General features: G+C 37.6%; 1 protein-coding gene across 1 annotated transcript; it reads right to left on the bottom strand.

The window, feature by feature from the left end:
• Positions 1 to 979: 979 nt before the first annotated feature.
• On the bottom strand, positions 980 to 25,529 carry ubr1 (ubiquitin protein ligase E3 component n-recognin 1). The gene is made up of 47 exons (XM_055053417.1): positions 25,441 to 25,529; positions 22,532 to 22,791; positions 21,384 to 21,462; positions 21,107 to 21,217; positions 19,024 to 19,151; positions 18,786 to 18,924; positions 18,174 to 18,236; positions 17,961 to 18,084; positions 17,758 to 17,865; positions 17,067 to 17,155; positions 16,893 to 16,991; positions 16,484 to 16,641; positions 16,299 to 16,398; positions 16,087 to 16,215; positions 15,188 to 15,368; positions 15,056 to 15,108; positions 14,270 to 14,380; positions 14,115 to 14,180; positions 13,920 to 14,021; positions 13,775 to 13,838; positions 13,584 to 13,708; positions 13,432 to 13,484; positions 13,248 to 13,350; positions 12,327 to 12,375; positions 12,090 to 12,244; positions 11,244 to 11,343; positions 11,065 to 11,168; positions 10,439 to 10,519; positions 10,186 to 10,367; positions 9,892 to 10,100; positions 9,713 to 9,809; positions 9,258 to 9,410; positions 9,079 to 9,179; positions 8,246 to 8,351; positions 8,003 to 8,151; positions 7,864 to 7,919; positions 7,688 to 7,784; positions 6,769 to 6,836; positions 6,305 to 6,452; positions 5,690 to 5,777; positions 5,433 to 5,569; positions 5,241 to 5,349; positions 5,105 to 5,161; positions 4,190 to 4,267; positions 3,946 to 4,116; positions 3,756 to 3,857; positions 980 to 1,899 (listed from the first exon to the last, which is right to left on the bottom strand). The coding sequence occupies exons 1-47, from the start codon at positions 25,507 to 25,509 to the stop codon at positions 1,758 to 1,760; spliced, it is 5,253 nt and encodes a 1,750-aa protein (XP_054909392.1). The 5' UTR covers positions 25,510 to 25,529; the 3' UTR covers positions 980 to 1,757.
• Between the last annotated feature and the right edge of the window lie 40 nt (positions 25,530 to 25,569).

The following is a 25,569-nucleotide window of genomic DNA, read 5'->3' as shown; positions in this document are numbered from 1 at the left end:
TTCTAGAAATTTCTAGAAAACTCAAATTTCTGAGTTTCAAAAGGTTAAAATTTTCTGTTTTCTAGAACATTTCTGACATTAGTCTAACATTTTCAGAGCTACACTGCTCAAAAAATAAAGGGAACACCCTAATAACACATCCTAGATCTGAATGAATGAAATAAATATGAAAATAATTTCCACCTGTTGTCTATTCCATTTGCACAACAGCAGGTGATATTGATTGTCAATCAGTGTTGCTTTCTAAGTGGACAGTTTGATTTCACAGAAGTTTGATTTACTTGGAGTTATATTGTGTTGTTTGAGTGTTCACTTTATTTTTTGAGCAGTATATTTTCCAGCCTACTGTTTTACTATTCAAGCTCAGAAAACTCCATGTTTTGTTGCAAAAACCTTTCTAGTAATTTTCTACTTTTCAGACATTTTCAGTATTTTTTCAAATCTTGAAAATTTCTGAGCTTAATCTCAAAATTGATGTACTTGTTTTTTCTAGAAAAAATTAGTGCTTTCTATGAATTGTTCTACTTTACAAATTGAAATTTTTAGTTTTTTGTTTCTTGTTCGAGCTAATACTCAACGTTTTTCATGTCAGGACTTTTCTTGATTTTTCTAAAAAAATGTCTGAGGTTAATCTCAAAGTTTTCTACTTTTTCTTTAAAGAACATGAGAAATTGGCTAAAACCTGTTTTTACATTTCAATGTTAATATAAAATGTCCCATTTTAAAAAATAATGTTTCTTTAGTTGAGACTTCAAATTCAAAAATACTTTTATCTCAATGGAAAATTAAATGTTGAATCATCCAAATTTCCTCAAAGTCTGGATGAAAGTATTTCCAGCAGCAGTCAGTGTTGCGACGAATCTGCAGAGGCCTCTGATGGTGCCATCCAGTCACATTGTCCTTGTTAGCAAGCTCTGCTTATCCACCTCATTTGCTTTTGATTTTCTTTTAACTTGTATTGAATGTATGAAAAAAAAAATTCAGCTTGCATCTCTCTTTATTTCAACAGCAGGAAGTCATGTGGTACAGTCAAACAAAACAGAAAATATATATTCACATAGAATATATATATAATAAATTGTACATTTCTTACATTTCTTTATTATTTTTCATGTAAATTGCGTTAACATGACTAAAGAAAAACAGGGCAAAGTGTCATAACAATTCCTTCAGTATATTGTAATTACACCATGCTTACTTTTTGGCTTACTGTTGGTTTAAATGAAAGGATTTCATGATGGAAATTTTTCAAGAAACTTTAATTTTCCTAGAGGTTCTGAAGGATTTTAAACTAATACATGTGGGAAATGTCATTATTATTTAAGAGAGAATCTGAAAGTAAGTTACACAGGAGGGTTTTCTATACAGGAGTAAAGCTGAGAGCTGATAGGTCCATATTTTATCTATACACAGGAGGGAAAAATCGATTTAAATAGGATTCCTTACCATATTTAAACCCTTCAACATAAAATCTTTTAAACACAGAGGAAATCAAATCTATGAACTAAAAACGATGTTTTTAAGAAGGTTTTGAGTTTATCTGAAACAGAAAACCAAAGCAAAACGTCACTCCAAGTGAAACTCATCCGCACCGCAAAACAGACTGAATCAAGGCGACTTCGGTTACGTCCTCATCATCACCGCTCCGGATCGGGTCAGGCCTCTTCTGACTGGAAGGCTTTAAATACGTGCATGTGTGTGTGTGTGTGTGTGTGTGAGCGGGGAAACGCAGCGGCGGCGGCGGGTCGGGGAAGCGCTCAGACCAGCTGCCACTCGAAGGCGAACATGACGTTGACGACCTCCAGGCTGCGGGCGATCTCCTCCAGGATGCAGTGCTGCTGCCACAGCTGGTTCAGCTTCCTGTAGCGCTCGGGGCAGAGGTGCAGAGGGTTGCCCCGCCTGGAAAACAAAACATTTACACTCGCAGCAGGCCTGTCGCAACAAACGACGAATTACAACAAGCTCAGTTTAATCATTTAAATAATTTATCGTTTTGTTTTGCCTCCGTTTCTGACAAAACTGAGCTGAACTGAACCTAAACCTAACCCTACCCCTCACCCTAACCCTAATATTTTGTTTATTTATTTTGGATATTTAAAAATGTTTGGTTTGGTTTTTGACAATTATTTCAACAATCGATTCGTTTGTAGGAAGCAAACCTTCCTACAAACTCAGGGATGTATAGAATTTAAATATTTAAAGTATTAAAATAAAATATCTTTGGATCTCCTGTATTTTGTATTCTAATTGTTCTATAAATCTGTTTATCTAACGTTGAGCTGCCAACATGGCGGCCATCAGATATTCCTCCAACCAACTCTGGATCCGTTTGTCTATTTTGCTACCATCTGTAGAAATGACTCAACCTGTCACAATAATCAATAAATCAATTAAATCAAACTCAATAATTTCCATCTGCATGATTTATTGTTTTTCTCTTTTCTCTCTTTCTACCAAAAACTAGATGATGAAACTCTTTAGTCTCAACTAACCCAATAATTTTTATTTTCAGACTTTATAAATCTATCAATTGACAATTAATTGTAATTTATTGTGTAATTTAAAACCCATGTGGATTTTATCTGTAGCTTCCAAATAATTTAAGTACAAATAAAACTCATTTCTGCAGGTACATCAGACTTATCCAACAAAGATCAGAGGGGAAACATTGTATGCCATTTTTTTCCAGATACTTTTGCTGACTTGCATAAAAACAGCCTGAATTTACAAGGGAATATTTACTAAAAATATTTTTTGTTCCTCTTAGTTCCTGAATTTAATCTAAAAATGATTAAGCAAAAGAAAAAAAAGTTTCCAAGAAGAAAACTTTCAAAAAGAAAATATTTCTGATCAATTTATCTCACATCCAATTCATTTTGACCCATCAGCGATCAATGATCAATTATATTTTATGCTTGTCCACCAGATGGCGCAGTTTCCCAATGACAATGACTGGTTCAACATTAATCATATTCCTGTTTATGACAGATAATTGTTTCATTACAAGGTTTTAATACCAGAAAATTAAATATTTGACATGAATATTTCAATCAAAAGCATTCTGTGGAAAATATGTAGCAATATAAAACTTTTACTGTTTTTTATAAAATATAACAAAAATAAAAAAACATATTAGGCAAGTGTAATTTTGAGGATTAGTTTTATTTATTAACTACAGTTTTCTCAGTTACAATTGTCACTAAACCCCAAAAAGTTATGTTTAAGAAAGTTTAAATATTTTGTCGTATTATTCTTTACGAGTTATACTTTATTTTTATATAACTTTGTTCTCCAAATATATTACAAATTTATTTCCTTATTATTCTGACATTATTTCTGTAACACTATTTTCGAAATATGACTTAATTCTCCTATTTTACCTATTTTTGTATTCCAGAAACATAACCTCATATTGTTATTGGTTTATTCTGCTAATATGACTTTACTCTTATTATTAGATTATTTACATGATATTGTATGAATTTATTACTTTATTTTTTATTACTTTGACTTTTTTCTCTATGACTAATTTTGAAATATTGTCATTCCATTTCAACTATTTTCAAAATATGGGTTTATTCTCATATTATTACATTATTTACATATTTAAACTGCTATTGTACAACTTTATTCTCGTAGTACGATTTTATCGTCATAATTTTATTTATTTTCTCGAAAGGTCCTAATACTGCGTCATATAAAACAGTGCTAAAAGTAAAAATGATGCATCTGCAGGAGGGAAACATCCATCTTACCCAAGGTGAGGGTCAGTTTCTCCATAGTCGTCCAGGTACGGAGCGGGGTAAGTGCTGCCTCGCGTCTTACTGGCCATCAGGACAATTTCACACTCTCTGATTCTGTAACGAGCCACATCTCATTTACTTACAGCCCAGAGCTTCAGCAAGCGTCGCCGACCGAAAAATAAGAGCTTAAGGATGAACTGACCTGAGGAACATTCCCACTCCGGCTCCACAGGTGGCAGCGTGGGCCGTGCACGCCCCCACATCCTCCCCGTCCAGCTGACTGAGGCAGCAGGAGCTCTGCGAGCAAAGCATGGCGCCGCAGACCAGGCACAGCGTCGGGTGCTTCCTCTCGTCCACAGTGGACTTCGGACACCTGAAGGACCAGAGCCAGCAGGTGAGAGGAGTGGGACCGAGACGAAGCAAACGGAGATGACGGGGTTCCTTACTGAAAATGGCTGGCTTTGTTCAGGAGAGCGCTGTAATCCTCTGGAAGATCGATCAACCGATTCCTTCTCCTCGGATATCTGAGGAATATCAACAATTTATTTCAGGATGTTTAACACCATTGTTCAAATTTAAGACCTACAGGAACTTACAAACTTAGTCTAACCAGCTGGCGATAAATTTTGTCCTCTGACCTTTACAGAAGCAAAAAAAGCTAGCTAGCTAGCTCGCTAGTTAGCAGTGAGTCAGAACGCAAAGGTTGAGTTGTGAAACTCAACCTGTGTCTGATAGAAAAGTCCTCAGAGGAAAGTAGTCCTACTTCTGAGACAAAGTTATTCAGATGTACTCAGATACTTTAAAGTAGTTAGCAGTAATTAGCATGAACTGCTTCGAGTTTCAGAACAAAATAAAGATGTCATATATAAAATGTACATATGTAAATTACATTATTAAATAATCCTACCAAAATTGAAGTCCTGTGATTTACGTATTTAAAGCCAATTTACTTATTATTATTTAAAGAATTTAAGGCTTTAATTTTAGATTCGTGAAATTAAGACTTTTTAAGGACAGAAAAGCTTCTGTAGGTTTCACCCATTCAGACTTTTTAAGATCATTGTTAATAATTTCCAAAGAAATGTACAAACATCATCCAACCAATTGTGGATAAATTTTCACTTGGCCATGATTGACACAACAAAAGCTAGCTAGCAAGGGTTTATTAGCAGCTAGTTAGCGGTAGCCTCAAGCAACTCGAGTCACAGAACGTGATGACAGTTCTGTCGCAACAAAATTTAAGACTTGAGCTTAACATATTTAAAGCTAACTTACATATTTTCTAGTTATTTTAAGACATTTTAATTTTTTAATTTTAGATAAATGAATTTAAGATGTTTTAAGCATGAGTTAACGCCAACCTGCTGGTCTGGGTTTTCCCTTGCAGGGCTTTGGTGATAGAGGGGCTCCCACACCACCTAGATAATAAAACATGAAGTTAGAAAACTCTCCATTTAGTTAGCGGCTGCCTCAACCTGCAGCAGAATTTCCACTCACCTTTGAAGCATAGGAGAAACTGCGTCTCTGTAGTCCTGGAAGAGCTGAAAAACATTGAACGGTAGAGCCAAGTAGCTACACAGCGCCTCCATCTGTCCTGGAGAGGAAACTACAACACAAAACATGGACCTTCATTTGAAAGGTCTCACCAATTTTAGTGAAACTTGATACCAAACCCAGAGTTTGACTCACCAGGAGCGCTAAAAAGCTCCTCTGGAGGATGAACTCCAGTAAGGCAGTTAAAAAACAGAGCAGCACTTCGCAGGAAAGGTTCAATTCCTGCCTTCACCCTTTGAGCCACGGAGCCACCGGATAAATCTGGAACCAGCCTGAAACAAAGTAGCAGCTGTTACCACCAAGCATAGAAAAAAAGGACCTGACACGTGGATTTGACATTAAAAATGAAACTATTATCTGTGTTTTAACAAAGTTAAATAAAAGAACACAACCTTCCAGTGTGTAGCAACACTGTTGTGTGCAACTCTGCTGCTAATCTTGCTTCCTCTGTCTCCTCTCCATCGCCTGCAGCTGGAAAATCTGGAAGAAAGAACAAAAAAACATCGCAGCTTTCACATCCAGTTCAACTTCCTGCTTATTTGGGAAAGTTTCCCTCCAATTTGGCTGTTTGGTTTGAAGGAATCCCATAGAAATGGAGTCAGGGATCAATATCAGATAGAAGTGGGAGATAGAGCTGGGCGACATGGCTTGGAAATAAAATCTTGTTTTCTTTTTGAAAAAAAAAATAATTAAAACTTGTCTCATTTCAATCAATCTTTCTGTGAGCTGAATGACATTTCCCCAGGATTTTGGGATGATGCGACAGTTCTCTTAAAAACGAGGAAGACCAGCAAACACTTAAGTCTGGCAAGTGTCAGAAAATAGCAACAAAAAACCTGATAAACTTGCTCATATTTACAGTCTGAAGAGAACAAAATCAAGAGTTTAAGCCAACAGGAGCTGCGATGAACGAGGATGAACCCACTGAGGAGAATGAAAAGGAAAACGCAGCAAACCTTGTGTGTGACACATTTCAACCGAACCAGTTGTCTGTTCAGTTCTGGTACCTGTGGAGGTCAGCAGGACCTGCAGGATGTGAGCCATGGTGACCAGGTGAAAGATGTACATGTTGTTGAAGGCGGAGCTGACGGCAGATGGCTGCAAGTCGATTCCTTCCTCCTGGTACAGAGAAGGAATCGACAACACCAACCCCACCTGACGGAAAAAACGGAGGTTAAAACTCTTAAAGGTGAACTATTATGCTAAGCTAGAGCTGAAAAACTCAACGTTTACACTCACATGTGACAACGGCTACAAATAGATGACCAATTACACAACCACACATCTTTGAAAAGCATAAGTAGAGCCTCCTGCACAACCAACTAATCAAGTGGTTTCTGGATGGCAAGTCAACAACAAATTACTGTCTTTTCCAGCAGCCATTGCACGCGCCGTAAAATGTGTAAAAGTTTCCCTTTAAGCATTTGTGCACCAAAAATTTGGAACAAACTTCCATTGAAGGGTTGCCTACCAAGAGATGGAAGAAGTCCACATCCAGAATAGAAGGCGTGTTCTTCCTGCTCAGAACCGGCAGCAACACTGAGGAGAGACGCTTTGATTACAGGAGCCACTGAACAAGTACTGGAAGGAAATGAGCTTCTCTCACCCTGAGCAACACTAAATGGTCATTTTGCAAAGGGAACACATCAAAATAAAACATTTTCTTCTCATAAATCACATTTATTAACGATTCTGAGCTGCAAAACCCAAATATGTATCCGCAACAGTTTATGTGCAGTTCTAAAACACATTTTTGCAACTTATTTTCTTCTTACAGATTATTAAACAGATACTCGTTTTTCAGGCGAATAACTTCCTACCAACTAGCATTACTGGGTATTTAATAACAGAATGGAGCTGCAAAGTAATCAAATGATCTTTAACTTGATTATACAATCTCAAAAAAGCCCATTTGCTAAAAGAACAAACTGTACAAAAAATATATACATGTAGCATTTGAGATTCAAATGTCTGAAAATATTTTCTACCCAGAATTCCTCAATAGTCAGTTTGAGCTTTTCCCATTTCCAATTTTGTGAAAAAGAAACTTTTGCAATCCAATTATTAATCAGTTAATCTAGACAATAATCTGTAGTTGAGTTTTGTACATTTTATTTAAAAAAATATATCTATGCATCTTTTAATGCACAAAAGGAATACTGTTATTGAATTTTAGGCAATACATTTTTATTTTTAAGAAAATGAATTTGTTTATTTGTACCATTTAATGTGTTTTTAATATAAAGGCAAAAAAATACTGACATAAAAGTGCCAATGTTTTTAAGCATCAAAGTAATCAATCGCTGCAGCCCCATTTGATAGTTTTTGTTTTTCATTTCATTTGTTAATCTGCCCTTCGAAGTGCTCAAGGATGAGTTTTCAGCTCGTACCTCCCATCATGTCTGCAAAGTGCCTCTGGATTACTCCCTGGGAGCTCTTCAGTCTCTGTGACGCTGCAAACTGAACAATCGCCTTCAGTCCTGCAATCTAACAGCAAACACAGAAACTTTACGTCATTCTTCCCAGAGTATAAAAGCTCGACCTCCGGATTTCTCAGGAGTCTTACCTGTCTGTTTTGTAGGGATCCAAACAGCGGCTTGTCCTCTTCCTGCAGGATGTTTTCTATGAAGAAAAACAAACAAAAACTGAGAAAAACAGAGGTGGAACTGCAGACCTGGGCCCAGTGGACGGGGTGTGGATGGTACCGATGGCCTGGATGGTGAAGGCGCACGTGTTCCAGGCCATGAGGGGAACGCGGGGGCAGAGCTCGTTGGGCGCCGTCTTCAGTCCCACCCTGTGGACCGTCGTGGCGCACACCACCAGCATTTCAGCGATTCCGTCTGAGAACTTCCTCCTAAATAAAACCAAAACCAGACGGAGAACTTGGCGAGGGCTGCCGTGGAAACATACGTCACGTATTGATGAAAACACTCGACGGCTGGACTCACGATTCTTGAACTCCGTAGGCCAGGATGGATCTGAAGTCCGGCTGGCCGTCACCGAACAGGCCGGTGGTACCGGTGGCGGCACTGCTGCCGCCGTCCGGCTGGACGTCTGAGAGAAGCAAAAATGTTGATATTTATAAAATAAATAAAAGACATAAACCTCAAGTTAAATTAGACTAATATGTTCCACTTTGCTTTATGTATTTATTTCAGGAACGTTTATTCTTTCCAAACACAAATAAAAACAAATACTGAAAAAAAAAAAAAAAAATATATATATATATATATATATATATATATATATATATATATATATGAATTAAATTTAAGACCTTCATCACAACAGAAATGTCCAAATGAAAGTTGCATATTTTATATTGCAGTCGTGTAAAAAGTTTTCGTACAGAATGAACGCAGCATCTTAAGGGTTAGCAACAGAAGTGGATAAATTTAAACTTATCCATAATATGTGCAAAAAAGCTAGCTAGCCAGAATATTAGCAGCTAGTTAGCAGTAGCTGCAACCGCCTGCAGTGACAGAAAGCAATAACGATGTCTGCGTGCTACTTAAACGTTTGCCTGACAGAAAATATACAAGATGAAATAATCCTGCCACAACAAAATTTATGACCTGTGATCTTAAATCGCAGGTCTTCAGTTTAATTTTAGATAAATGAATTTAAGACTAAATAGAGACGTGCAAAAACTCTGAATGCTAACTAACCTGAAACAGGAAGTGTTTCATTTATTTGTATTGTTCCAAATATATTATTTCAAAGGCAGTTTGTCCTTTCCTGCATTTTGAGGTGAAAACCTTATTTCTGAAACTCTTCTCACCGTTGTCCTGCATGACAGACTTTAGTCCTCTAATCCTGGCAGCGAGGACCTGAATCCAGCGGGGCAACGTCAAATGTTGTCCTATTATCTCTGCATTTTCACTACAGAGAAAAACAACATCTTTACACACCGTGCAAGCATCAGATTAAGGGGCACGGCTTTAATCTGATTTAACTTACTAGTTGAATGTAAGTGGCTCTAAGGGGATGAGAGGGATGACTGTGTTGCATAGAGACTTGCACAGAGGACACAAGTACTCTCCGTTCTCCAGATCGACGATGAGCTCGGCATGGAGCCGGTTTCTGGTCGTGTTCTGAACTGCCTCAAAATACCTGAGGAGAGGAAAGACGAGAGAAAGAAATGCAATTATGGTTTAATTAGTTAATCTAAAGTTGACTGATTTAAATATTTATTGTTAAAAATTTAAAAAAAGGACAGAATCTTCTCTTGAATCTGTGTGTCTTTCCTTAACAAAAAGTTATATTTTTTATCATATGCTGAACTGAGAAAAAAGATCTTAGCGGACATTATTAGTTAATGAAATGGAAATAATTTAAATCTAATGAACCACTAATTGACAATCAATCATAATTGTTTGCATCCCAAAGTTGAACTGTTCCAATGAGCTGCTTACTTCTGCCAACATGTGGCATGCATGACGTGTCCACAGCTACCAGTGTGGGTTCCCACTGCGAGGTCAGGGGGCATGAAGAGGGGATAAGTCCCTGTTCCTTTAAGACAATAAGGTAAACTGGTTAGGTGATTCCTGCTCCAGTTTGGATTCCCAGTGCTGGCAGAGTTCAGGAGTCTGACCATCTGCTCTGTTGGCTGGGATCTTCCCTCTGCACTGCGTCAACACGGTGGATCTTTGGACGCAGGCGGTCAGCACCATGGCAGGAGCCAGAGGCAGCACCTCCTGCTCCTCCTGACACAGAATGCAGGTCAGCACCTCCCTCTCAGCTGGGGTGGGTCCCCGCAGGGGCCCGAAGGATATGCACAGCTCCCTCTGCTCCATGGCAGAGCTGAGGCGAAAAATAACAGGTTAGCGACAGATTTTAAAATAAAAACAAACAAAAACACAGATGAACATGGGAAGTCTCTGCAGACCTTTCAGAGGACGGCACAGGCTCCTCCTGAGTGCCCGTCTCAGGCATGTTGTCATAAAGCATCTTGTTTGATTCGATGAAGTTCTTCTGCATCGCCGACATCTGGGCCATGATCTTCTGACGGTGGAGTTTAGCCGCCTCCGCTTTCCTTTTCCGCTCGGCTTTTTCTTTATCCTGAGAGCTCTGGATTAATAAATCAGTCGCAATCAGGTCTAATTTTCCCTATTTGAATGCTTCCCTTTCTTTTTCCTTACTTCTTCTGGCTTGGTTGTGTCCATGCTGACAGAAACTGTGGGACTGGACTTCTCCCTGATGCACTTCACAATCTCAAACATCTGGAAGAAACAAAAAAATAAACACAAATTACACAAGAATAAATCCTCACTGGGCCGGATTCATAAGTTTATGTTGGAAATTTATTACTTTGAAAAAAACAACAAAAAAAACTTTCATCACAGAAACTCTGAAAATCATATTGTTTAGTTTTACTATCATATAGAAAAAATGTTTCAATCTGACTTATTTTTTTGTTCATTTATTTTTATTTTGGTTTTGTTTGTATGCTTTTTTCTTAGATTTATTTCTATTGTATTATAGATTTATCCTTTGATACATATTTTTATTTCTAATAACTACAGTACTATTTTCTGTTTTGTTAGTCTTAATTTTATTTTTTATATTTGTTTTTAACCCCAGAAACCATTTTTGCGGGAACCATGTCAGCTGATGCTACTGTTACACCTGAATATTCTGTATTTTGTCATTGCTTTTGATTTGCTGTTTTTAATGCAAACCTCCTTTGTTTTGCGCATTTTGTTCAATAGAAACATTTCATGAATATCTCAGAACAGGACTAAAAAAAGATTACGAGTGTCTGTACCTGCAGCAGCCATTTGACCAGGTCTTTCTGAGCTTCCAGCGACGGCAGAGCCTTGATCTTGGACAATAAGAGGAAAAGCGACTTGCCATGTTCTGAACCAACGGCTGCAAAAATAGAAGAATAAAAATTATTTTCCTAAAATGAATCATGAGATAAAACAGGGATGAATATTCCCTCACTGCGGCCTTTCAGGCTGAAGTCAAAGGTCACGTCTTCCACACTGCCGCTCTCAAGCTGGGTCTTCTCCTCCACCAAAGCCTGGCCAATCAAATGCAGTGCCTGCAAAGACAGGAAGTTAATACTGCAGCTTTAGATGAACTTTTTAACGTATTCAAAAGGTTTCACTAAATCTGGACAATATAAAATAAAATCTCAGATTTTTTCAAATCAGATCCAATTTTAATTTTTTTTTCTTTTACAGAAAATATTTTCAAAATGTGGCTTTTTAAAGTTTTTGTTAAATTACTAGAATGTCAGCAGAAAAAAATAAAATTTTATCAGAAAATTAGTTAAAATTACAAGATGAAATTTGTTTTAATTGGATAAAAGCTAATTAAGTTATCAGTGTCTGATGTGACTAGCTCAGTTTGTGGAGTTTTTGTAGTTCTTTCTTTGAATACACAGTCATTTCAAAGTCCTGCGGCAAATAAGAATTTGATTTTAAAAGATTAAATATTTTCTAATCTCTAGAACTGATTCCAAAATCAACAAGATGTTCAGCTTTTCTAATTTTAGTTTTTTATTTTCCACATAGTCATAAAATTACTATTTACTTTACTTAAAAAACATAAAAATTTACAGCTTGCCCTAATATTCTATCAAAGTTGACCTGAATTCAAAGTCCAAATAAACAGAACCCTTAAAACAAGATGGCCGCCCTGGTCAAGATAACATCCAACAACTGCATTAGTGAAAAAAAATATTCAGATTTTCCAAAAATTAAACCTTCAAAACCAAGATTAATTTGGTTCATCAATAAAATCTATTTTTTTGCCCAGGTCTAAGTCTAACAACATATTTTTCACCCTCTGGATCATGGCCTCGGTCCATTGTGTGGACCGGTCCTCTGCGGCTTTCTGCAGGATGCGTCTCAGGATGTGGATAAAAACGTCGCAGCAGAGGAGCTGCACGATCCGGGAGAAACTCGGAGAAAAGGCTGGCGGCACTGGAGGACGCAGAGCTGAGTGGAGACAGACTGTTAGCAACACAGCTGTGACTCCAAACATTCTGACAAAAAATAATAAATAAATAAAATAAATCACCTTTATCGTTACTCTCTTGAGCTCTTCTCTTCTTCTGAGACTCCTCTGCCTGCAAAATGTTACAAGATATCAATTCAACCAAGAGTCACAAAACATCCACTCACTGTAAAAATACAAATTACCAAGTATTATGGGTCTAGTTTCTCGTGCAAATATCTTAGTTCACTTGAAATAAAGTAAAACTAACTTTTCAGTCAGAAAGTAGAGCTTGTTTTAAGTCCATAATTTCTCAGTTTTGATTAAAAAGTACAAGTTATAAGCAGGGATGGACAGAAAGTCAATAGTATACATCGCAATAAGCATGTGATCAATATCTATCGATAATGCGTCCATAAAAATATTCAATAATTTCACTGAACTCTGATCCAGAACAGCACAGCATTCTGGGAAATGTAGGCAAAAGACAGGCTTCAGTTGTTGGTGGAATCAACTAACTCACTTTTTAGTTGCTGCTTAAAATAACTGCTTAAAAATAAAAACACCTGGCGTGGAATGAAAATAATTATTACAGCTCAAGAGGAAATTGTGGGTAAAAAAAAATAAAAATTTAATAATTATTGATGGACTGATATGAAACCATTATATCATGATCCATTTTTCAACCATGTCGTTCAGTCCTGTTAAAGGTGAACTAATTTGCCAGAGGAATAAGACCTTTTTACCATATTATAAGTTAACATATCGAATTCCACTTACAACGAGAACTTTTTTATCAATATAAAGTAATTACTTCCTTCAAACAAGCTTCTAAACTGCATTGAAAAGTTATTTGTGAGCTAGTTTTCACTTGCTTCAAGTGTATCAATATATTTGCACTAGAAACTAAATAAACATTTGGTAATTTTTTTTTTTTTTTTTTTAACTAAATAAACATTTGGTAATTTTTTTTTTTTTTTTGCAGAGCGTAATCAAAGCACTTACCTTGCTACGCTGAGATCTGGAGTAGTGGTAAAAGAAGGGGTTAAAATCCATTAGCCGCTCCTTTTTCACCTCATATAACCCATGTCCAGACACGCCCGGCTTTCTGAAAACACCAATTCCACTTATTTTAATTAAATATGTTCAAGGCAAAGCCTTTTTTTTTTTTAAATCAATCAACTTATACCTGAAAGTTGCAACTTTTGCAATTACTGCCTCCAAGCCTGTTTCGTGATTTTCCTAAATACAAAACAAACAAAAAAAAAAAGCTGATTAAATCCAAACGAAATGTATGAAAATGTTTTTGATCATTTAGAAACGTCTCGTTGTGATTCGTACGTTCTCTGGAAGGCTTTTCACCAAAGTGCTGTGAGCCATGGGCTCGATGCACAGCAGGTGGACAACCTCCCTCATCGTCACGTCTTCTTTGGTCACATGACTGATCCCGGGAACGTAGCGCTCACCTGGAAGCAACAACCCCGGTCAGGTAACGCTACACCGAGCCACACCTGAAGAACACGGCGTCGTACCAAAGATGGCGATCAGCAGGAACAACATCTCCTCGGTCAGACGGTTCCACTGCGTCAGCTCATCCTGCATATTTAGTGTAATAAAATCCCCATCAGGCTTTTTCAGGAGCAGTGATGATTCTTCTTCAGGTGTAGCGATACTCACCTGGTCTTTGCTCACAGAATTCCCATTAAAGTAGTCAAAAAGCTCAAATCTGAGCAGGATCAGCATGAGGAAGTGGTTAGGATCCATTTTGGAAGCAGCAATCTTTAAAAAAAAACATACAAGATACAAGTGATGAGTAAAAAAAAAGAAACAGAGATGGAAGTAAAATGATAAAGATGGCCGACTGATTCCCACCTGAAGCATGATAATATCTTTATCATACATCTCGTCTCTGCATTTTACATCCTGATAGTAGTAAACCTGTTCAGGAACAAATGTAAAAAACTTCCTTGAAGAACAGAATAGATATTATTAGACCAAAAAAACAAAACATTGTGACTTGAACTTACTTGGCTGACCAGTGACAGGCCGTTCCTGCGCCACATTTCGGCTGTAACCTGAGCAGCAAGGACAACGCAGCGCAGAGGATGCTCTACAAGCTGAATGAAATCGTAGCTTTCCTGCACAGAGAGAAACAAAGCTTCATGGAAAGAGCAAAAGATGCATCATGTCATCTACAAAACAGCAAACAAGTTGAGCTTATACTTTATTGAGATGGAGTAAATAAATTAAAGGTAACCTACTATGCTGCCCTGATAGACCAATAGGTTGGGATTCGTCTACGGGCTAAACAAACATTTTCTGAACAAAATTATTCTTGGACGATTGGATTTCAGTCTGCTCAGTTTTTTTGTTTTAGGGCACTTTAAATCCAAGAAAGCTGCTACTGGCCACAGCCTCCAACTCATCGCTTACACTTGCACATGAAAATGGCTGGAAACAGATGCGCAATTATATAACCATACATCTTAGAAAAGCAGAAGCGGGGCTTCCTGCAAAACCAACAAGAATGCAACAAGTTGATTCTGGATGGCAAGTCAACAACAAACCACCCATCTTTTCCAGGATGTACATTTTCCAGGATGTGCAGCGGATGTAGCGGTAAAACCAGCCGACCAAACGTGCTGAAACTCAGCCTGGGTTGCTAGGTGACGGTGCAGCGCTCATTGCGACTTATTCAGGACAGTTCATTTTCCAAACACCAAAAAAAAAATTTAAGCGTTTGGATTGTTTTTAAAAACAGCTGAATGGAAATATGAACCCATGAAAAATGTGAATTTTGCAAGCTCACTTACGGGATCATCCAGACGCTCAATCACCCCCGTTTTCCACATCAGTACATACAGACCTACAAATGACAAAAACACAGAACAGTCTAGTACAAGCTTCTCTATAAATCACAGTTTGTCAGATTCCAGTCCGTCTACCTGCTAGTAGCCTGGAAATGGGCAGGTGTATGCTGACAGGCTCCTGTGACACTTTGTATGGACGAGCACGCAGGATGTGCTTGCACATGTAGAAGTCAGTGGCCTCTTTATGGAACGGCTGGTTGTTGCATTCGATCAGCGCCGAGTGGCACTCCTTAAACGCCTGCAGCATGATCTCGTACTGAGGGGGGAAACATTAAAAATCCTGATCCACAAGGAAAACAGAGAGCAGAAGCTACAAAGCTGCAGATGTTTAAAAAAAAGTTTTAACTAGTGATTATTTTAGGTATCGATTATTCTGACGATTAATCTAATTTTAAAATTTGGTACATTCTGAAGATTTTCTATTTAGCAACTTAAGCCTTTTTTATAAGTCCATTAAAAGACGCAAATAAACATATAATTAAATTCCCTCTCAAGCGAGAAAAAAACATTTTATTGGTTAAAATGAAATAAAATAGCATTCCTATAGTTTACATTTAATCATTTGTAGCATCTAACACCAACATGTAACAGGCTCAGTCCTTTCTGCTTGACTTATCCATATAGTTCAGGACTGATCTGTTGACTATTTTTTAAGTAACCAATTAATAATTAGACAACAACAGATACTTAAGAGATTTTATTTTTTTCAAAAATTGAACCAGTTGAAGCTGAAACTGCCAGATTTTTAAGTTCTGGGTGAACATATTTACAGACGAAGCGGTTTTGTTATTTTAAATGTATATATTTTTGGACTGTTTTGGATTAATAACTGCTCTGAAGATGTTATTTTAGTAAATGGACTTTCTTGACATCTGCATACTCTAGTTAACAATTAATCGATTACTAAATTCATCGACGATTATTTCAAAAGTTTAAAGAAAAAAAAAGAAACATATTAAAGGAGGATCTCTTACATCAGACGAGCACCAATCCTGAAACATGGCAAGAATGTGACGCAGCTGAATCTGGAGGGTGAAACCAGCCTCCCATTCTGGCTCCACCGCGATATGCTGCCCAAGCTGCCGCTTCACTTCTTCCATTCCCTGGTTATCAAAGTAAAGACATGTCTGCAACCACGGGCTAAGCTTAATAAACTAAGGCTGAACTGGTTTGGGATTATTTGTACCTGCATGCATTTAAGGAAACCGAGGAAAATCTTGAATCCCTCCAGGAACTGTCCTCGCAGCTCCTCTGTCCACACACAGGGCTTACTGATCAGAATGTACCTGGGAGGCGGACGGATGATTGCACGTCAGATAAAAGTAATTTAGGATCAAAGCAAAACAAATTGTTCAAACATGTTAGAACTACCTGAGGTCGTGGAAGATAACCTGGATCCGGGAAAACTTGTCTGAGTTGTATCCCAGGAAGAAAAAGCGATTGCTCTCATCCAGATGTTCCCGCAGCAGTTCCAGGACCGTATCGACAATCACCTTGATGACATTGCACTCTTCAATCAGCTGTCTGGCCTGAATAACAAAAATATGACCTCATGAATTACAAGAGAAGCAGAAACTCATGAAAAAGTTCAAACTTATTCTGCCATTTCAGAAAGCAAAACTCATTCTATAGACTCATTACATTCATTCATAAAAGACAAGACAGAGACCAAATGCAGTCAAGTCTGAGACAAGTCCATCAAAATATGGTCTCAAGACCAAGACCGGTCCTTGAGTAGTACCATACTGGGTTTAATGTTATTAGTGCAAACTGAACTCACTAGTGTTGGAACAGTGAAGATCTGAACAGACAGAGCCGTGATGGAAATACTCCTTTCATGGTCATCACTGATGAAGTCCTTCTGCAGCTGTTTATAGTGCTGTAAAAACAAAAACATGTGATACATTAAAGATTTAGAGAATTAAACCAATCAATTATTTCTGCGTTTGCTTACTTTTGTGAACTGGATTGCAAATAGCCTCTTGGAATCAGAATCCATCAGCATGCTACTGAAAATCAACTCATGTACGATCTTCCGAGCTCCTGCAAAATAAAAAACACATTTCTCTAAGTGTCAAAAAAAAATGCAAGGCTGGAACAATTAATTGGATTAATCAATTACTGAAATAATCAAATAATTTAGTAATCGGTTAATCAGCCCGAAAGAGAATCAAACGGGCCCAAAAAAGGTTATTTGCTGAAACAACACAGTGAGAGAAGTAATTTAGCCAAAACTGTAAAAAATATGCATGCAACCTAAAATTTAAGATTAAAAAATAACATTTGTCTGTCAATATGTTCTACCCAGAACTTTTTTATCCGATTAATTGCCACCATATTGACATAAAGTCAAGCAGAAAGGGTTGAACTTTTCACATTGTTGATGTCAGAAGTATTTTTTTAACTACAGATGCATCATTTGCTACAAATAATCAAGCATCCACTAAAAAAGCTACAACAAAATATAATTTTTTCTTTAAATGGAATGCATTTCTAGTATTGTATAAAAACGGCTTAAGTCGTTAAATGAAAAAGCTGCAGAATGATCCAACTTTTCAATCGTCAGAATTATTGCTAAAATAATCGTTAGTTGCAGCCTGATGAAAATACATTTAATTGGGATCAAATAAGAAAACGCAGCCTACCTTTATACATGCGTGCATCGTGCAGCATGAGTCTACTGATGAGACAGGGGCGATCTCTGTCTGCATTGGGCTCTAAAGCCACTTGGCAGAAGGCCTGTCTGAATCCCACTGCACAGAACAGAGGAGACACACGTCAAAACAAACAAACAAACACTATAGGATTTGTTAAGATTAAATTTAAATGAGCACAACGACAGCAGCACCTGAGTAACCAATGATCTTCTGGAACCAGGAGCCCAGACGGATAGCGAAAGTCTGATGAGCCATCACTGTTGCATGAAGGATCTCCACACGCAGAGGCTGAAGGGAGATGTGCTCGGAGTTGGACTGCAATGGAGAGGATTGGAGCGATATTAAAAATGCACAGATTTGCTTACTAGAAATATCAATATTAGGAAAGAAAAATGGGAGCTTGCCCTGATGAGGTCTTTCGCTTGCTGGCAAGAACGGAGCGTTCCTCTCTTCACCGCCCGCCGACCCTATGAAACAGTTCACCATCAGGAGAGCGGTCAGATTTACCGAAGAGAAAAATAAGCAACTGTGGCTACTGAATAAACGCATTTTTTCTACTTACACATTTTATTATAAGGTAGGGATGCGAGTAATCTGTTAATACGTTGATCTAAAGACGACTGATTCTTAAAAACTTGAGTTTTCTCTTGTATCAAGAGGGCTAACCGCCTTTCCATAGCAAAAAGGGCTAAATCTTTTATAAATTCCCGACGTTCCTTACAAATTCGCTCATAAATTACAATTATACCACCATCTTTCCTTTTAGTTTAGGTGGGTATGATACTTAAGATATTTGATTGAAAATCCAAGCTATTTAAAAAAATAAACCTGCATATTCATACTTATACATTGAATAAGCACTTCATGACTGTTTGTTTATTCAATGGATCATCCTGAGGACATCTAATTTCCAGATTTGATTATCTGATGGTAACAGCTGTCAACACAATCAAAACTTGGCTTATTTTATATATCAAAAAAAGAAAAGTCATGAGGACATAAGGCCGAAGCAATACCTCTTTGTCAATAAGAGTTGTGTGTGTTTGTGCTTCAGCCTGATCGCAGTTAACCGATCGCTGCAGGGTGTAGATCACGTGGTCATACGAGTGATGCTCATCGTTGTACAGCACACAGTAGTACGCATTGTCTTTTAACCTGCAGTGAGGATAAAAACACTCTGAGTCGATCTTATGAGATTATTTTGTTTGTTTTTTGAATAAAAATTAAATTTCCGTTTCATCTGTGAGGCCGTACCGCGGCTGGAGTTCGGCTGACAACTCAAAGTTTTCCTCCCACACCAGGAAATCGGTAACGTAGCGCAGAAGAACCCGGAAAAGTTTCTCTGCACGTTCGTACAATTCTGGCTCTAACACATCTTCGTCCTGCGAAAACAGAAGTAGAAGGTATTCTTACATAAAACCTGCTTCCCATAAGCAGCTGTAGACATAAAGCGTAACATTTATAAACCAAAATAATACAATTTCTATGCGACTTTATCAGATATTCACATGGAATGCCAAAAATGTAACCTCAAATATTTCCTACTTCCTGTGTCAGAGGCTGTGAGCCAATAACGAGGCCCTGAACTGCTCCACATGATTTTCCAAATGAGCAGAGAAAAGCAGCTGGCCTTCTGACATCAACATCGAATCCCTCAGGAACAAACAGAAAATCACAAACGCCACAAAAACTAATAAAAATATCCAACAGGAGCAACAAACAGGCTCTGATTGGGTGGATTTTCCCTCAGTTTAAATGTCTGTGTCAAAACAGCCACTGGAATCTGAAACCAGACACTTACACTTTAGAAAAAGACAACCGTTATTCTCTCCTCTTTCACTCTCCGATATTAACTCAAACTAAAACTATTTATTTTTGCTAAATGCCGGAATAATGAGCAATTTTCATTACTTTTTTCAGACCCAGGAAATTTAATCGGATAATGATGCAACGGCTTCATAAGCCTCCTCTAATTCACAGCATTTGAGTTAATGGGAGATTTATTTTATAGCTCAAACTCCCTGGTTCTTTGTGTGACATCATGGAAATGTATAAATAATCCAGACAAGAGAATTGAGGACCTCCACAAGTCCAGCTCCTCCTTATTCCCAGAAGCCTGAACATTCATCTTTCCAAACAGCTTCAGTGTTCCATCATCAGAGGAACAAGTCCTGCACTGATGTGGGCTGAAAAGCCACTCAGAGAAGAAGAAGTCATTACGTTTTCTGTAGACATGTTAGGAAACAGTTAAGGAGAAAGTTGCAAGGAGGATCGGAGAAACGAACATGATGAACTTTGGTTCAATTTGCTCTTCCAGATGGGCAAAAACCTTAATAACAACACAAAGTTAGCCATAATGCAGCTTAAAGAAAACAACATTTTAATTTTTAAGTGACTGATATCAGTCATTATAACTACTCTGAACGTCTAGTCTGATTTTATACAAAAGGTTTAAGGCTAATTGATTGATTGAACAATAAGATTGGCACATTGTGCAGATCTTTCATTTAACTCCTTAAGCCATTTTATATAACACTAAAAATACATTTAAAAAATCATAACAAATATTTTGAAAAACATTTTATTGAATAAAATGCAATAATAGCATTACTTTAGTGTACGGTTGATCACCTACAGCTAAAAAAAAAAAAAAAAAAACGTGAAAAGCTTTCTGCTTGACTTAACACAAAAACAGTGCCTGGCTGATCTGTTGATTATTTTTTAATAGCAAAAGCTGCTTAACAAAAGATTTTCTTTTACAGAATTAGAACCAGGTGAAGCTAAAAATACCACTGAAGGAAATCTGGGTGAAACATATTTAATACTAAATGCAGAAAGGTATGTATTTCTGTACAGTTTTGGCTTTATTGCTGCTCTGAATGTGTTTTTCTTTCAGCAAATCACCTGTTTGAGACTTTACTCCAATTAATGATTAATCAACAATTATTTCAGCCTTTAAAATGTTCTGAGTAAATGTAAAAATCTGGTTTCGCCCTGAATAACGGAGGGACTGTGGCTTATCTTGTTCCCAGCAGGGACGCTGTAGTGAATGCTGATTAAGCACAGGTTTAGATCTGGTTGGCAAACACAAAGCAGGCTGTCAGACAGCGGCCGGACGTGTTAATGGACCACCTGCTGCTTATGGAAAAAGAAAAACAGAAAGAAGCCGGCTGCGTGCCGGCTCACAACGCGCGATCTTATCACGGCTGGGCCTAAACAAACCAATCACCACGCCGAGATCAAGGCTGCAACAGCTCTCGTTTCTGGAGCCAAACATCCAGCAGCAGCTTCCATTAAGAAGATGGGAAAATACTGACACGGCGGTTACGTAACGCACCGTCACCATGGCAGCAGCAGCCCCCAGGTCATGTTTGGAGCAACACGGGCCGACCTTCCAGGCTTCCACGTCGCCGCAGTCACAGAACCCCCCGCCGGATGACGCGTGCATCTGAAGGAAAAACAGTAAATGAGTCACAGAGGGCGAGATGACGGATACACACAACAGTAATTAAGTTAGCGGGTTCTGTGGGAACCGAGCAGCGCACTCAGCACCACTGAACAGAACCTAAGATTCAGAAAAATGAGCACAAGTAAATGTTTGCATTAACACCAACCTTGTAGCGATGGTTTTTGTGCACACTGTCCTGGAAGCAGTCCATGCACAGCACACAAGTGGGATCTATTGCACAGTCCCTGAAACAGAATATAAAACACAAAAAAACTATTTAATTTAAGCTCATTTGTTTTACTAGTTACTTTTACTTGATTCTATCCTCTTTTATTCACAGTTTTCACTCCACACCGTTGTTTAATTTTAAGCACTTTATGAGGCACAGTGGAGAAACTGAGGCCCTGTTTACACAACAACAATTTCTGGTGAAAATAAGTTTTGTTGCGTTTGGTCTGTAAAGTTACCGGATGTTTTCTCTGACAACGGCACAGATTGTGCCATGTTTCTAAACCGTACTGGTGTCCGTTGTTTTGTAAACAGAGTAAATGGATCTTTTCTGACAGGGAATCCATAGCTCATGCATAATATGACGCAAAACATGGCTGCTTCCTACAAACCACAGAAGAAGAAGAAACTACTGACAATGCTGGTGTTACTACAATTTGTGTTTCCTCATCAGATACGGTTCCTCCAGCGTTTCTTCCCTGCTCCGAACCGCCAGGGTGGCAAAATATATATAATTAATTATATATAACTATAATTGCTATGACACACAATCACAGCCATAGTTTCCTAAAAAAGAAGTAATAAATCATGTGTACCATCACTTTTACCAATATCACAATAGTACTACAAAATAGTTATAAAACTTTAAGTTCATATTCCAAACCCTTAGGTTTTGATATTAATTTAAGACATCAAATTAAACTAAATTCAATAAAATTAGAAAGAAGATTCTTACACTCAGTCATATGAAAATGTGTCTCGATGTTGATACCCAATACTAATATTACTTTATGGACGATAAATTATATTTAATAATATTACATATATTTCTCAAGCGCTTAAGCGGCTTTGGTAAAAAAAAAAAAAAAAAAAAAAAAAAACAGAGAAAAACGACAAGAGGAAAACCAACATCGGTTGTTAATATCAGCCGATACCGATGTTAGTGATGATATATCGTGATTCACTACTGTACCCTACACACAGTAACTGCATTTAATCAAGTCTTTGAATTTACAAATATTTATTGATGCTTTTGTGGAATAAACAGTGGCGAAAACTGCTGCAATAAACTGTCTTTGAGCAGACCTGCAGGAGTAAACGGTCTCTCCCTCCTTGAAGACGCGGCCGCAGAGCTGAGACGAGGCGCTGCCTTGCTGCAGCTTCTGCCGACCTTCCTGAGGATCCTCTCCGAACAGGAAGCACTCCAGAGGATGAAGGAGCCGCCTCTGCGTCAGCTCCTCTTCCTCTGGAGGGCTGAGCTCCTTCTTCAGGCAGAAGATCTGCGGCACCTGGTCCTTCAGGTGCTGCAGCAGCTCCGCCCTGCAATCTGCTGCCTCCAGCCATTCCTTTAGGAACAACAAGGAGAAACAAACGCCCTGTTGACTATTGAAACAAAACTGCATGAGCATTTCCTCAAAACTGTTTACATTTGAATTATTATTTCCAGGCCTGTCATAACACCAAATTATGTTAGACGATAAATTCCCACAGAAATTATTGCAAGAAAATGATAGTATTGTTTGTTTAAGTTCATAATCAAGTAATATAATGTAATGGCACAATAATGCAATCTCAAAGATCAACAAACTTTAAATTTTAATATATAATTAACACTCGAACTGGAAGACATTTTAAATATCCAAAATAACTTAACAAAAAAAACCCAGAAGCAACTAATAAAATTAATTATGGAGTTTCTGTAAACTAAATTGTCCTTCAAAATAAAAAGAGCAAATAGAGACCAAAGCACCAGACTGAAGAATTTTATCATCCAATTTTTCATAGGAAGAGAAAAAAAGAGAAAAACAATAAACCATGCAGATGGAAATTATTGAGTTTGTTTTCATTTATAAAGTGATTAACTGATTTATTGTTTTTTGTGACAGGCCTAATTACTTCTACAAATGGTAGATAAAAGAATGAACAAATAGATCAAGACTAATAAAGGCTGGAAATGCACAAATATTTTATTTTAATACTTTCAATATTTAAACTCTATACCCTCCCAGATTTTGTGGGAACTCTGCTTTTGCCCAAGTGTTTGCTTTTATGCAGGTTAGGGCTGAAAGGATTAATCGTGATAAATCGATTATTGAAATAATAAGCAACTAATTTAGTAATTGATTAATTGTTAACTGAAGCATCTAGAAGAGGACATTTGCTGAAACAACATACTAAGGAGTAATTAAACCAAACGGTATTTAAATTCTGCAATTAAGATGGAAAAAAAAACTTAATCTGTAAGATTCAAAACTCCTCAAGTTGTAGGTTAATCTAGTTCAAATTCTGTAAAATAAAATCTCCTTTTAAGCACCAACAGATCAGACCTACATTACACTGATGTTAAAGAAGGTAAAAAGGGCTGAGCTGATCACATGTTGATGTTCGAAGGATCTTTAAAATAAAAATTAATCCTGTGCTACAAATGTTATTATATGTCATTGCATTTCAGGCAACAAAATGTTTATTTTCATACTTATAAAATGGATTATTTGTTTATTTCTATCATCTAGTGTATTTCTAAAAGTGCATAAAAATGTTTCATTGAAAAATCTGCAGAATGTACCAATTTATCATCAGGATTATCTTCAACTGAAATAATCTTTAGGTCAACTAAAACTGACAGTAAAAATGACAGTTGAGTTTTTCTGTGACATTCACTTTGAAGTTGTACTGAGGAGAACGTTTGAAGTAACTCACATCCAACCAAAGTGGCTAAAATGTCCTCTAAACTCAGCCAATTCAGCTGCAACATTCAGACAAGCGGTTTCCACTGAATAACATCACGGCACATGAGGCTGTCACCAGATAAAGCCAAACTGTTACAGCAAAGTGATTCCTCATATTTATCAGATGTTATGCAAATATCATAAACCATTACAGCCACCTTCACTCATTGGTTACTTTATTTGGTACAACTGTTTAACTGGTTAATTTAATTTGTTAACCAATTATAAGACAGCAACCCAATGCATTTTTACATCTAAACCTTAAGTTGATTTTCCAACGTTCAAGCCAAGCAGAAAAATAGCCAGAAAAGGCATTTAAGTGAGTCTGAATGTGGCTGACACAGATTTTCACACCTGGATTTCTCTCAGGATTTTAGAAAAGAATCCACAAAAGAGAAAATACCCAGTAAGGGGAATTTGCAAGGATGAAATAGCTTTTTGATGATATCTCTGGACAAACAACACATTGAATTTTGAAGCAGACAGCTTCCACCAACAGAAGGCCACACTGAATATCACTTCTGTCAGCCAATATCACAAAACTGGGGCTAAATTCACACCAAAATTGAACAAAAGATTGAAAAAAGGTTGCCTGATCTTAAATCAGCTGCAACATTCAAACAAGAGGGTCAGAACAATGCTTAAGGTGATAAATACCAAGACTGTCTGCATCAAATCCTTATCAAATACAAAGTGTTTTATTGTGCTGATGCCCCTTAGCAAGAGAGTTCAACTGAATTCAGATCGCTATAAAAAAAATAGTCAGTAGGATCAGTTTTGCTTTCATATTAAAAACACCAACGAGAACAATGACGAGAAAACTGTCCTGATTTTCACCCGCAGAAACAAGCGAAACATCCGAAACTGAAAAGCATATTTCTAACCAGATCAGAGATAAAAACATCAAACTAATGCTGCTTTAAACCTAAACAATGAGCTGGATTAACAAAACTAAAACAAATTGTGCTTCAAAACACACAAATACACTTAAACAAACTGGTTGTTGAGCAGTAAATATAAAACAACAATGAATCCTGCTTCAAACCCACTCAGACATGTAAATAAACACGTTTATGTGCATTTAATTGGAGGCTCTCTGAGGCTAGTTGGTAGTTAGCCTGTGAGCTGTTTTAGCTTCGTCGGCTCGGTGCTCTGCCACAAAGCAAAAAGACCGTTAAATTCCCAGAAATCATCCCGATGCGATCCGCGGTCTCCCCTCGGATTCTCGGTCAGCTGTCAACTGGATTTAATCCCAGAACATCTCACCTGACTGAGCTGCAGCCCCTCTGACGGCTTCTCCCTATCCGCCATGTTCAGGTGCTGTTTAAGGAGCATGCGTCATAGAGAGACCGTTTCCTGTTACACGGTTCTGAGCAGGCCAACCACCAGGGGGCG

This window comes from Poeciliopsis prolifica, unplaced genomic scaffold, assembly GCF_027474105.1.
Source record: "Poeciliopsis prolifica strain line A6 unplaced genomic scaffold, Auburn_PproV2 SCAFFOLD037, whole genome shotgun sequence".
In the NCBI taxonomy this organism is placed as follows: domain Eukaryota; kingdom Metazoa; phylum Chordata; class Actinopteri; order Cyprinodontiformes; family Poeciliidae; genus Poeciliopsis; species Poeciliopsis prolifica.
This window is presented reverse-complemented; position numbering and strand designations above follow the sequence as displayed.